Source organism: Diabrotica virgifera, chromosome 9 (assembly GCF_917563875.1).
Source record: "Diabrotica virgifera virgifera chromosome 9, PGI_DIABVI_V3a".
Classification (NCBI taxonomy): Eukaryota; Metazoa; Arthropoda; class Insecta; order Coleoptera; family Chrysomelidae; genus Diabrotica; species Diabrotica virgifera.
In genome coordinates this window covers 148,616,112-148,629,955 of record NC_065451.1, presented here as the reverse complement: position 1 = coordinate 148,629,955, position 13,844 = coordinate 148,616,112, and the positions used below count along the sequence as shown (strand labels likewise).

General features: G+C 33.1%; 1 protein-coding gene across 1 annotated transcript in view; it reads left to right on the top strand.

The window, feature by feature from the left end:
- The window catches only part of LOC126892298 (uncharacterized), a 46,957-nt gene extending 39,894 nt beyond the window's left edge, over positions 1-7,063 (top strand). The window contains exon 4 of the mRNA XM_050661808.1: positions 4,928-7,063. Within this exon, the coding sequence (XP_050517765.1) occupies positions 4,928-5,937 (1,010 nt within the window). The 3' untranslated portion in view covers positions 5,938-7,063. The remainder of the gene's footprint in view (positions 1-4,927) is intronic.
- The last annotated feature ends 6,781 nt before the right edge of the window (positions 7,064-13,844 follow it).

Genomic DNA, 13,844 nt, shown 5'->3' with positions numbered 1-13,844 from the left:
TATTCTAAGCATCATCCTTCTGTAACACCACATTTCAAATGACTGTAGCTTATTTATGTATTCTTGCTTCAATTTCCAGCTTTCAAGTCCATATTGCAGTATCGAGAATACGTAGCATCTCAAAGCTCTTACTCTAAGTTCTAATCTAAGGTCTTTGTTCCAGAGAATTATTTTCATTTTTACTAACGCATTTCTTGCTATTTCTATCCTGGTCCTTATTTCTGTTGTTTGATCATTTTTCTCTGAAATCCAAGTTCCTAGGTATTTGTATTTATCAACCCTTTCTATCGGTACGTTTCCCAAATGTATGCTTGTTTGTATGTTTGTTTTCTTAGTTATAATCATGTATTTGGTCTTTTTTATATTCATTTTTAGTCCATATTCTTCACAGAAACTGTTTGTTTTGTTTAGTAGTAATTGGAGTTGTTCAGCAGAGCTTGCCATAATTACGGTGTCATCTGGATATCTTATGTTGTTAATAGATCTTCCTTTAATTATTATTCCTTCACTTTTAATGGTAATGCTTCTTCAAAATGGCTTCACTATATGAATTAAAGAGTAATGCAGACATAATACATCCCTACCTAACTCCTCTCCTGATTTCAATTTCTGGACTGGGTTCGTTATCTATTACAATTTTGTGCTCTTTGATTCCAGTAAAGGTAAGTCCTTTTTGTCTATGGGTTTTGTCTAGAATTTGAACTAATTTTTCATGTCTTATTTTGTCAAATGCTGTCTCAAAATCAACGTAACAAACAGGCACATCCACATTCACGTCTATGCATCTTTGAGCTAACACATTAAAAGCAAATAACGCCTCTAGTTCCTAGTCCGTTTCTGAACCCAAACTGACTATCATCTATTCCTTCTTCCAATTTTTTATTTATACGACCATATTATGAATTATTTTCAAGAATAATTTGAGAATGTGTCTTATTTGAATGACTGCAATCATTAGCGTTTGTATTTGTAGGGATAGCACAGAAGGTGGAGAGTAACCATTGTTTTGGTATGTTTCCTGTTTTCTACACTGTGATAAACAAGTCTACGATAATGTCTTATATCTTTAAAACCATATCATCTTCTTCGACTTCCGTCTATTCTGTTCTATTGCCTTTGAACAATTCATTTATGTATTCTGCCCATCTCTTTAATTTTTCATTAGTACTCAACACAAGTTTCCCATTTGCATCTTTTAGCAGGCCCGGCCCTAGGGATTTTGCCGCCCTGGGCGCACCCCTTGGTATACCCAAATACTCAAAAATTTCACCATGGCTCTTCATTTGCTGAAATATATCACTTAATGCATTAACGGTTGTGTCTATAATTTTTAAATAGAAGTCAACTTTATATCGTGTCTCTGGATCTAGGTCCATACTTTCATCCTCAGCCTCATGGCCAAATTGTCTTTTCACTTTCCTGCTTCTGGCTATTACTGTGCCTCCTTTTCGGGTTCTCAATTTCTAACTTTTATGAGCTCTTTTGCGTCTGTCAAATAGCACTGGAATTTTAAGTCATTTCTGAGAGACTTAAAGTAGATTTCCGATTTTTCTAATAAACTTATAGCGTGATACGCTCCCATATCAATACTCTGAATACGCGACTACGTTGATGTGAAGTAAAATGTCGTGCCATATTACCACAGAGCAAACAAAAGTAAAATCACGGACTTGATTTGCCTCATGAGCAACCATTTTATCGTTGTTTTTATTCACAGTGATTTCTACAAGAGCATCGTAAATTTCTTCAATTTGGTATCTAATAAGAGCAATTTCATCAATTATTCTACTTTCCCATCTAGTTTCGGACAAAGGTTTCAATGTTAGTCTAGAAATATGATTTTTCAGCATAGTCCAACGATGAATAGATGCTGAGAAAAACTTGTAAATTTTTCCAATAAGGAAAAGAAAGAAACTGCAAACTGTGAGGTTTTAGCAGTGTTAAGTGAATGGCTAGAACATGGGACAAAAATGCTCTAGGATTCATTTTCAAAATTCTGTTTTGAACTCCAAAGTTCTTCACTTCCATGTTTGCCCCATTATCATTCACTTGTCCTCTCATATCTTCCAAAGGTATTCCCAGTTCATTCTGGGATTCTGTAACTTCCAAGCCAGTGGTTTCCACTACAGGCACAAATCCAAGAAAATGTTCTTCAATTTTAACACTTTGTGAACAAGAACCTAAATCGACAAAATGTACAACAATATAGTCATCTCTTTCACCCCAGCAATATCAGATATACAATCTAAAATTATGCTATAATACTTTGCTGATTTCAAAAAGTTTTAAATCTTATTTTTGATTTGGTCATGGAGGAGCTGAATAATTTCGTTTTAAATACGTTTTCCATGTAGTGATGCTGCTTGTTACTCCCATTAGTTATTCTCCTAATGTGCTCTTGTAAAACAGAATCAAAATTTTTATAGAGCTCAAAAAGCTTAAAAATATTACCATTGTTTTGATGAAAATGTTTATCAGAATCGCCCATCCATGGAAGACATTGTTGTGCTAAGAACTATATTTTTGATATAAGTCGTTGATACTTTGATATAACATTTTTCCAATGGCCAGTTTCTGAATTTAGAACTTTTTGTGTTTCTTCATTTATGATTTTGCCCGATTCTAGTCTAATTGCTAGTTCTACCCACTGTCGCTGTCACTTTAGATGAGCTGGAGACTTAGTTAGCGTGGCTGGACAAAGCTTCAGCCATATGTTTCTAATTATTAAATCCAATTTCAGTAAAGTTAATTTTAAGTGAATTTCAGTGAATTTAGTTTAGTTCTGATCCTACTATTTCTATGCGATGAAGAAGAAGGCGGTGTTGTCGATTTTCCGTCGAATAAACCTTGCAATTTTTATTGTTTCAGTTACTTAATTCTCGTTTTTACAGTTGCATTTTTGTCGCTCTTGTTAATAATATTGTTTTTTTATAATATTAAAACCATAAGCTATTATTTCTGCAATTTCAAAAATTGGCTCTCCTCTAAAATTTGCCGCCCCTGAATTCGCCGCCCTGGGCGGCCGCCCAGTTCGCCCACCCCTGGGGCCGGGCCTGTCTTTTAGTATTCCCGGTTTTCTTTTTCTGTTGTTCTGAGTTAATTACGACCATGCACCAGTTCATTATATGCGTTAGGTGTGGTGTTGTACTATGGCGTTACTATGGCGTACTAGAAACGATCGTGCGCTAATAGCGGAGAAATCTTGTAAGTTTCTTAACATATTTCTTAAATAATAATTCATATTGTTAATTTAAATTATTGTCAAATTGACGTATATTTTATACCTACTGTCATTGAAGAAAATGGAATTTCGCAAATGATGTGTTATAAATTGTAAAAATTATATGTTGCTCCACACTATTAATGTGATATGCAATTATTAAAGTGAAATTAATTAATGATATTTTGCTTGTAGTACATGATTGTATACGATGTTTGCCTTTTAATAACATAACCTAAATCTTACTTTTTCTTCTCATTCATTTTTGGGCTATGGCCTTGACGATTATCCAGTAACCAGGACTAATATAATTAAAAGTGCTATAAATGTTGCCGAGCTATGAAACCAGGTGTCGCTCTTCCGAACTTGCACGGTCCCAATAGCACTCGTCCCAATTTTCTCTGTCTTCTACGAATGATCTTACGTATTCATTATGTGTTCTGTACAATTTCTCACAGCTGTCCGCTGTCCTTGAATCCTACCGCCCCCTTGGTTTGGAACAAGTAAGCTCCCGAGGACTTAGTGCTTTTTTAATGTCTGTTCATGCTGAGGGTGTTTTGATATTTAAACACCACACTTGCTTGGCGGATTGGTGAGTTGGTTTTGGAAATTAGTAGGTATTGGATATGAATGATTCCGAACAGGAGTTGAGGGTCGTGCATCGTAACATTATAGTAGTAGGGGAGGCAAGGATGCCAAATTTGCAGTTACTAAAGCGTTATGGGGACCTATTGGGTTGTGAACATTAGGTCCTAAAAACAAAAAAAATTAAGCAAAGTTTTCCGTTTTCTGGGGACTTTTCATTTTTTAATTTAATTTTCCATTTCCAACAATCGTTTCTTCCGGTTATAGTGCTCTCTATCCATAACTAGAAAAATGGCTCGAATAAAGGTTACTTATTTTTACGTAAGGAATCCAAATTTACACTAAAAACTTGGGACTCTTATTTAAGATTTTAAAGTAACCCCCCACCCCACCTCCGTGGAAGGTAGTGTTTGGTGTCATTCGATAGATTTTTCAAAAATATTAAATACGTGTATTTTTCAGTTTTTCGATCTGTTCTTATTTAAAACTATAATTTACCCTCCTCCCTCTCTGTGGGGGGTCGTGTTTGGTATCATTCGATAGATTTTTGAAAGTTTTTTTTAGTTTTTCGATCTGACGTTCATTTCGCGAGAAATACTTTGTGACTCACCCGTTTCCTTACGCCCGCTCAAATCGTCAGATTTTTGAAATACATATAAAATACATATAATGTACATTGTTCTGCATGTAATACATAATATTTAAAATACATATAGAAATAAGTTAAAATAAATATAATGTACATTGTTAATATAAAATACATATATGTAATACATTTAAAATACATATAAAAATAATTTAAAATACATATAATGTACATTGTTCTACATGTACTTATCTTAATTTGACGATTTCGAGTTTTTCTAAGGATAGATTTTTTTCGGGCCCCCTTAACGAACTCACATGTATTAATAGGCAGGGGTATATTTACAGGGTACATGGTTTCACGCCATGTGATTTTTGGACGTGCTCGAGTAACTGCAAAAATCCCCGCTTGGGCTCCCCTACTATAGCGACCATTTTCGAGTAGTAAGTTGTATTCACTTTGTCAAAGTAATAAATTTTACCTCCACTCCTATCATATTACTTTTATACTGTAAGCTAATATATGACTTTTTTTAGGTACAAATATACAAAATAATTTCTACAGCGGAATCAATTCGGACAAAGCAATATCATTGTGTGTGTCGACCAGAGCAGCAGGGTTTGGAGCAGCCCATATATTCAATGTAATTTCCCACTACCAAAATGTACCCAATGCTGGAAACATCTATCAATATTATCGTATTTGTTTGGCTATTTTAGAGAGCAAGGCACAAGTTGTCCAGCGTAGCGTTACCGTCATTCAAAATAATGAAGACGACTACGCAAAATTAATTCTGAATTATGAATTTATCACAACCATGATACGAGTTATGAATTATTTACCAGATCAGATAACAAATGTTGCTAATGCAATTAGAAAAATTGGATTAAATGGGAGAATGTACATACCAAAATTTGGACGTAACAATTTAACAAAAAAAGGATTATTCATTCCTCAGTCAGAACAAGTTACATATTCAAACTTACGACGAGTAGTTATCGCGCTAGCAGATAATGAAACTCCGCGTAAGTATCGAGAACAATTTTATGTGAATAATCCAATTCCTGGTGCAATTTGGAATAATGCACCGCAAGACCCAACCTTGGCAAATCCAAATGAAATAATGCCTGAATGCTATACAGTTTCAGATTTAGATAATGATATTTGTGATGTGCAGGCAAAGATGCATTTTCTGCGTGGAAAAGCTTCTGAATATTTTAAAGAACGTATGAGCTATGAGACAGAGAGTGGAAAATCGATGTTAGTATGTAACGAACAAGGGAGTCTTAGAGTCAAAGACCGCCAGCCGAACCAAGAATTAGCTGAGTATTATGCCGCTTTGAAAGTTGAAGGAAACGTCGAAAAATATTACAATCTCGAAAGATTAACATACGACGAGCAGATCACAGGAAATATTGCGCTATTGGGTGAACAACCCAGTCTTAGAAACTTGCGTTATCCTGTTTATATAACGAGAGACAAGCGAGTTTGTTGTCAGTACAGCGGTTTAGCCTATATATCCGTTCGCAATTTTAAATATACATAGAGCTTCCTCTTCCTAACAGTCGGGCAATAATAGACTTTAAATAACTAATCACCCCATAAGAACTAACTGGCTGAGAGGTAGTGTCAAACTTTTACGGTGATTTTAGCACGGATTCTATGAATTTATTTTGGTATATAGTACCTACTTATTTGATAACAAAAATGTATGTCGTCAGCTGGCGCGAGTTCGGGACTTTTAGGCAAGAAAAGATCAAATATGAAAGCAGATGGAAAAACCCTACAACTTATATGTCAAATATTTATCTCCGTAGCTTACATCCATAATGGCCTAGGGGTTAGAATACCTGGCTCCTGGCTTTCACCCAGGCGAGTCGGGTTCGATTCCCGGTGTCGGAAATCTTTTTTGTTTTTTAAAATTGACATTTTGATTGAAAAATAATTGTTTTATAATACCACTTTTTTATTATTTATACGACACAATATAAAAAAGTATTATAAAAACAATTATTTTCCAAATCAAAATGCCAATTTTAAAAACAAAAAGGATTTCCGACGCCAGGAATCGAACCCGACTGGCCTGGGTGAAAGCAAGGTATTCTAACCACTAAGCCATTATGGATGTAAGGCACGGAGATAAAAATTTGACATATAAGTTGTAGTGTTTTTCTATCTACTTTCATATTCTATCTTTTCTTGCCTAAAAGCCCCGGTTTTGGGCCAGCCGACACATCATTTGTTAATAAGCTTTGGAACAACTAAGCAAATAAAAAGAAAACAGCCATGCTAAAATGATCTGGTCAAACTTGACGCTACCTCCCGGGCTATGAAGTAAAGTGCTAGCAGGAAGCATGCAACGTTACAAAACAACAGTCAACAAAAACTGTATGCCACCTCACGCCAAAGATAAGTCTTTCAAATGTTCAATTTGTTTCAAACAATTACGAAAATCGTCTTCTATGAAGAGGCATTGAAAAACTCACTCTGGAGAAAAGCTCTTTAATTGTGAAGTTTTGTGCAAAACAGTTTTCGGAATCTATAGTGGTTTGAAGCGCCAAGGGAAAAACCTTTTAGTTGTGAACTTTATTATAAACAGTTTGTATTGAAAAATATGTTGGTTGTTGGGATCAGGTGCCTTTTGGTCCATATTAAAATAATTTGTAATAAAACTGTGTTTAATTTCACTATACATATTATACAGGGTGAGGCAGATAAAGGGCCTATTAGAAATATCTCGAAAACTAAAGCTAAGAGAATAATGAAAATTGGTATACAAGGGTTTTGAAGTATAAAATATTTAATGAAAATATTTTGGTCTCTTTGGTACTTCCGGTTATAGCGGAAGTTGATTGTAACTTCGTTTTTTTAAATGGGACACCCTATATATTTTTACACTTTTGGATTGTCCTCGATTTCTTCTTTCTTAAAATATAAGGTTTTGTAATATTATACAGGTTAGGTTAAAAGATAATAACGTTTTCTTATTAATTTCGCAGCAATATTCACAAGATGTAGGATTGTAGTAGTTTGACATAATAAACTCTATTAATGTTCAAATGATTTTTAATATAGTCTACTATTGTTAAGAGTTATTGGTATAGTTAAATTTTTCATTTTAGTATACAGGGTTGGTCGAAACTCGGAATGAGTATTTTCTGAGTTTTCTTAAATGGAACACCCTGTATTTTAGTATTGTAGTGAAATGTTATTTTATGGTACTTTTTGATTTCTTAAGCATTCCCTATACCTAACTGCTTTAATTTGTGAGTTATTGGTGATTCAAGCCAAACATTAATTGCAACACAAAATAGGTGAAATTGTATTAGGTTGGCCGTGAAAATATTCAATCACAAATATTTTTTTGGAAATAAATACATATTAATCTAGACTGATACTTATACTTGCCAATAATGGTTGAGGTATCAAAATACCATCGAAGTTAAGATTGTTGGTGCGATTAACAATTAAGCACAAATTAAAGCAGTTAGGTATAGGGAATGCTTAAGAAGTAAAAAAGTACCATGAAATATCATTTCATTACAATACTAAAATATAGGGTGTTCCATTTAAGAAAACTCAGAAAATACTCATTCCGAGTTTAGACCCACCCTGTATACTAAAATTAAAAATTTAGCTACACTAATAATTTTTAACAATAGTAGACTATATTAAAAATCATTTTAACATAAATAGAGTTTATTTTGTCAAACTACTACAATCCTACAGGTTGTGAATATTGCTACGAAATTAATAAGAAAACGTAATTATCTTTTAACCTACCCTGTATAATGTTACAAAACCTTATATTTTAAGAAAGAAGAAATCGAGAAGAATCCAAAAATGTAAAAATATACAGGGTGTCCCATTTAAAAAAACGAAGTTATAAGCAACTTCCGGTATAACCGGAAGTACCAAATCGATGAAACTATTTTCATTAAATAGATCAGTCTTCAAAACACCCTTATTCCAATTTTCATAATTCAGTTGCCTTTAGTTCTCGAGATATTTCTAATAGGCCCTTTATCTGCCTCACCCTATATATTTATAATATCAACGGTCGGCGTTTGTTATTGCTTTTATTATACCTTTTGTTATTGTCGGCGTTATTTCTACATAGTAAAAAATGATAATAACAAGCTGAGCTGAGCTATTTTTATTTTATTTTTATTTATACGCACAATAGGCCGTTAAGACCTAGGGCAATTTATAAAACATAATCATAAGATTACCTAATTACAATAGGGAACTTGTACATTTGTTTTTATTGCATAATAATGTTCAGTTTTGTTTAAAAATGAAATTTCCAAAATTTCACGCTTCAAAAACTCATAATAACTTAGAAATACTAATTTAAAGTCTTCTGTAATATAAAATAGTTCAAACGACCCGTGACATCACAGTTTTATTACCTATAAAGTTATGTTTATGGTTATATTTAGGTATATTCTTCTTCTCCTTGTTTAGTTTATTGGCCTCCGCCTACTTGGGTATTTGGCCAGCACATCGTCGCGGAATAAGGGAAAAATATTTATATTCTAATGACATTTATCGTATGTCATTGTAATAATACATACCAGTTTGTTCAAATTGGAGTTTGATACAATTCTTGAAGGAAATGAAAGAAGGTTTACTATGGAAAATAAAACCATTTTGTAAAAGTACAAGTTTTCTATGAATAGTGCAAACGATCAAAAACACTTGTGACCTCACATAACTGTATTTTCGGCTGACGTTTATAATGTCTAATTTAAAATTATATACAATTTTGTTTACTTTGTTGGTGCCATGATACTATAAATAAAGAGATAGTATTTTCCCGTAGCGCAAATACGTCTGAGTTCGCGCATTGATGACGTAACTGGAGACCGGAAGTTGAATTTGAATTCTTGTTAAAGTTAAATGGGATTTGTATGCATTATGTGATGAAATTATTCAATTAGCAAAATAACATTAAACTTCAATGTATTAGAAAAAAATTTAGTGTCGAGATTCCAGTCAAAATAACTGTGAAAGATAAAAAATATAAAATACAACCGCTAACAATTCAAAGTAATCGGACATTACGAATGAATACGAACCATTACGAACTTGCCGGTCTCCAGTTACGTCACGACTTCCGGATGTGCAATATATTATCTTGTTATTTATAGTATCATGGTTGGTGCAGAATGTAAACATATAATCATATGACGTCACGACGCGTTTTGGGCTAGCTGCTTTAATTTGAATTTAGAATCGTCTTTAGGGGCCAAACGGAACACAAAAACAACTTTTTTATCCACGAGGAAAATAAACTTCCTGTAGCTGGCTGTATGGGAGCGTTCAAGTATTACGTACCGCAGTTTGGGGGGGAGGGGGGTTTTGTAAAACGTTACGGCGCGTTACATGGGGGGGAGGGGTTCGAATAGCGCGTTACGTAACATTCTTTTTTAATTTAAATAAAAAAACTACATAATTTCTTTTATGTTTTACATAGACCCCTGAATTGTATTATGATTTGTCTACTGATTGTTCAGTAGACCTACTGATTTGAACTCCGATCTACTGAAAACTGTATAAAACCTACTGATTTGAACTCCAATCTACTTATCTACTGAAAACTGTATAAAATCAACCGAAAACTCTGAAAAAAATTCATTGCTCAAATATAAACCATTTCTCATTCATTATACAACCCAAAGCCCAGCATCCAACAGCGCATAATCTTCTTTCGTTTCACTTCACCTAAATTATATTTGATGGTAAAGTTAGCGACATAGGATTTTCAGGGTAAAAAATGATATCAAGTGCCTAACCTAAAGGCTGTATGACACTATGCATTTTCTTGTATCATTTCTAAAGGCTGTATGACACTATGCATTTTCTTGTATCATTTCTAATATCGTTTCTGATATGTCAAAAAAATGTATAGTGTCATACACAGATACAAGAAACGATACAAGAATTTGTGTCAGGCACAGATTCTTGTACAATAACTGCGCAAAGAGCAAAAACGTAAAACCTGCTGGTAAAACTTCTAAATGTCATAATGGCGGCTTAAAATGAGATCATATGATTTATGTCTTGAATTTATTTGTGTTTTGTAGGTATTATTTATAAATATTTTATTGATACTTAATATACCGTTTGGTATGGACTACTGTTCTACTAATAACCAAACCATATATTTAGAATAACTTTGGGTTTCATATTGCATAATTTTTAATAGAGGAAAATACAATAAGTTCCAATTTGGATCAAACTGAAGATAATTATAATGCAAATATTTTAGCACAAATATCAAAACAAAATAAAAAACACAAATAATCAACAGTCAACGTAAAAATTCTACTTATTATAACATTAAAATATTTGTTTTTAAAAGTTTATAAATTTTATAAAATCCTTAAAATCAGCTGTAGACGCAGTACTACCATACCAATTTTACCAATGTAACGTGACAGGGTGACGAACAAAATTTCGACCAATCACGTGCCGAATTTCATACAGTTTTCGATACAAGAACTTGCATAGTGTCATACAGGGCACAAATGTACGTACAAGAAATGATACAAGAAAATGTATACAAGAAACGATATTAGAAATGATATAAGAAAATGCATAGTGTCATACAGCCTTAATATCGTTTCTGATATCGTTTCTTGTATCATTTCTTGTACGTACATTTGTGCCCTGTATGACACTATGCAAGTTCTTGTATCGAAAATTGTATGAAATTCGGCACGTGATTGGTCGAAATTTTGTTTGTCACCCTGTGTCACGTTATGGTAGTACTGCATCTACAGACACAGCTGATTTTAAATATTTTATAAAATTTATAAACTTTTATATAATTAACATTTTAATGTTAACCAGAATTTTACGTTGACTGAGGTTGATTATTTGTGTTTTTATTTTGTTTTGATATTTGTGCTAAAATATTTGCATTAGAATTATCTTCAGTTTGATCCAAATTAGGAACTATTGTATTTTCGTCTATAGGGCTTTTCATCGATTGTCATTTGTTTCGAGCTTCTGTCATGTGTCACATAATATTAATATATCTACGTCATACGTCTTTGGTTTGTATCATTGGTTATATCAATAACGTATGACGTAGATATATTAATATTATGTGACACATGACAGAAGCTCGAAACAAATGACTGAATGAAAAGCCCCATTAAAAAATTATGCACCATGAAACCTAAATTTATAGTTTGAACTTTACTAGGAGCTAAATATACGGTTATTAGTAGAACAGTAGTACATACCAAACGGTATATTAAGTATCAATAAAAGATTTATAAATAATACCTACAAATAAATTCATCAATACATTATCCCATTTTCAATTCAGCCGCCATTATGAGTAAGTAATTATGACATTTTAGATATTTTACCAGCAGGTTTTACGTTTTTGCTCTTTGCGCAGAAATTGGCGCAGTTCTTGTACAAGAATCTGTGTCTGACTCAAATTCTTGTATCGTTTCTGATATCGTTTCTTGTATCTGTGTATGACACTATGCATTTTTTTGACATATCAGAAACGATATTAGAAATGATACAAGAAAATGTATAGTGTTATACAGCCTTAAGATAACAAGAGATTCTTTCGTTGAGAATTGTTTTGTTTTCAAAAGACAATGTGTCATATTATGTTTCCAATATCCGGAACTGTTCCCTCGGAGTTATTTATGGTTTTATCTGATGAATGGATAGGTAGGTACTTTATATTTTGGTAAAAATGAAATGGGTAATTAATTTAAGTCCATAACATGCAGTATCGTTTTCAGCAGTAAGTAGGTATCATTAATGTTATTTAAATACGCAAATTTTCAAATTATTTAAAAATGTCTTTAAATAAAAAGCATTAAATACAAAACCCACTATATTGATACTTAGTTTAGAAAAGTGATAGATATTTTAAAAAATAATACCCATATTTAAAGTATGATTCCTGAATTATTAATTTCAAAGTTTTATGTGATTAACATCTTGACGAAAATTATACATAATTTCAAAATTTCACCTTGCATTATTCATAATAGACCCTACATAATACACATTTTTGAGATGAGGTTGTTAAGCAGCGTCTAAAAACAAAAATATACAGGGTGTTTAATTAAAATTAAAGATAATGGACTACGCTAGGCTTGCATAAATCACCCTGTACATTTAAATTTATGATTAAAAAGCACACATTTTTATATATGAAAATCTACAAGTCCCAGCGTTTTTAAAAATTATTTAAAACAAGGACAGAAATAATTTTATTCCATAAGTGCCTTCTTATATATATACAAGGTGTTTCAGAAAAAGGTAACACGATCTCTAGGATAGGTGAAAAATTAAAAAATAATTGGGGTTTGCTTACTAAATAATTTATGTAACGGCATGCATTTTCACGATACAGGGCGTTGAAGAACAAAAAGTTTTACACATTTTTTTCACTATTTTTCCGAAACTACTGGTAACATCGTATATTATTCGTTATACAAAAATTTTTACTAAGCAAAATAAAATGTTGAAATAATAAATATGTTATTTTATTTTAAGCTTTTATTAAAAAAGATAAAAAAGAAGAATGCATGAGAAGAACAATAAAGAATGAAACCAAAAATGTATGTAAGGATGGGGCCAAGTAGGGGAAATGTAAATGTAAAATTAATAATAAAAGATTATTATTGTAAGTTTTGAACATATTTCATGTCATGGGACATGAAATTACGAGTAGCAGGGATAACAAGACACATGAACTGAATAGAAGAGTCGTTCTTGGGTGGGCAGCATTTGGAAAACTGAGAGAAACTTTTAAAAGTGAGTTGCCCACATGCCTAAAGAAAAAGGTATTTGATCAGTGCGTCCTCCCAGTCTTGACGTACGGATCAGAAACACTTACCTTAACTAAAGCCTCGGCTACCAAACTAAGAGTAACGCAGAGAAGAATGGAGCGCTCAATGTTAGGAATAACTCTGCAAGACAAAATCAAAAACGAAGAAATCGGGAGAAGAACAAAGGTGACTGACGTCATCGAAAGGCTAGCCAGGTTGAAGTGTAGATGGGCAGGACACATTGCCAGAATGACATGCGCGATGGACAAAAAGGTTATTGGAATAGAGGTCAAGCGAAGACAAGAGAAACGTCGGTCGACCGCCTACAAGATGGACTGACGACTTAAGAAAGCTAAATAAAAATTGGATGAGAGCGGCGCAGGATAGACGTGGTTGGAAACGAGGGGAGGAAGCCTATGTTCAGCAGTGGACATTTAAGGCTGAATGATGATTGTAAGTTTTTATTATTACCTCAAATGCCATTAAAATAATAACAAAGTTCTTTTACCGAGTTTCCGGTACTTTTCGCAGCCTCGTTTTCCATTTAGGTTCAAATGGTCACTTGGGTGTTACGTAACGTTTAGGTAGGGGGAGGGGGTACAGAAAAACGTTACGGTGCGTTACATGGGGGGAGGGG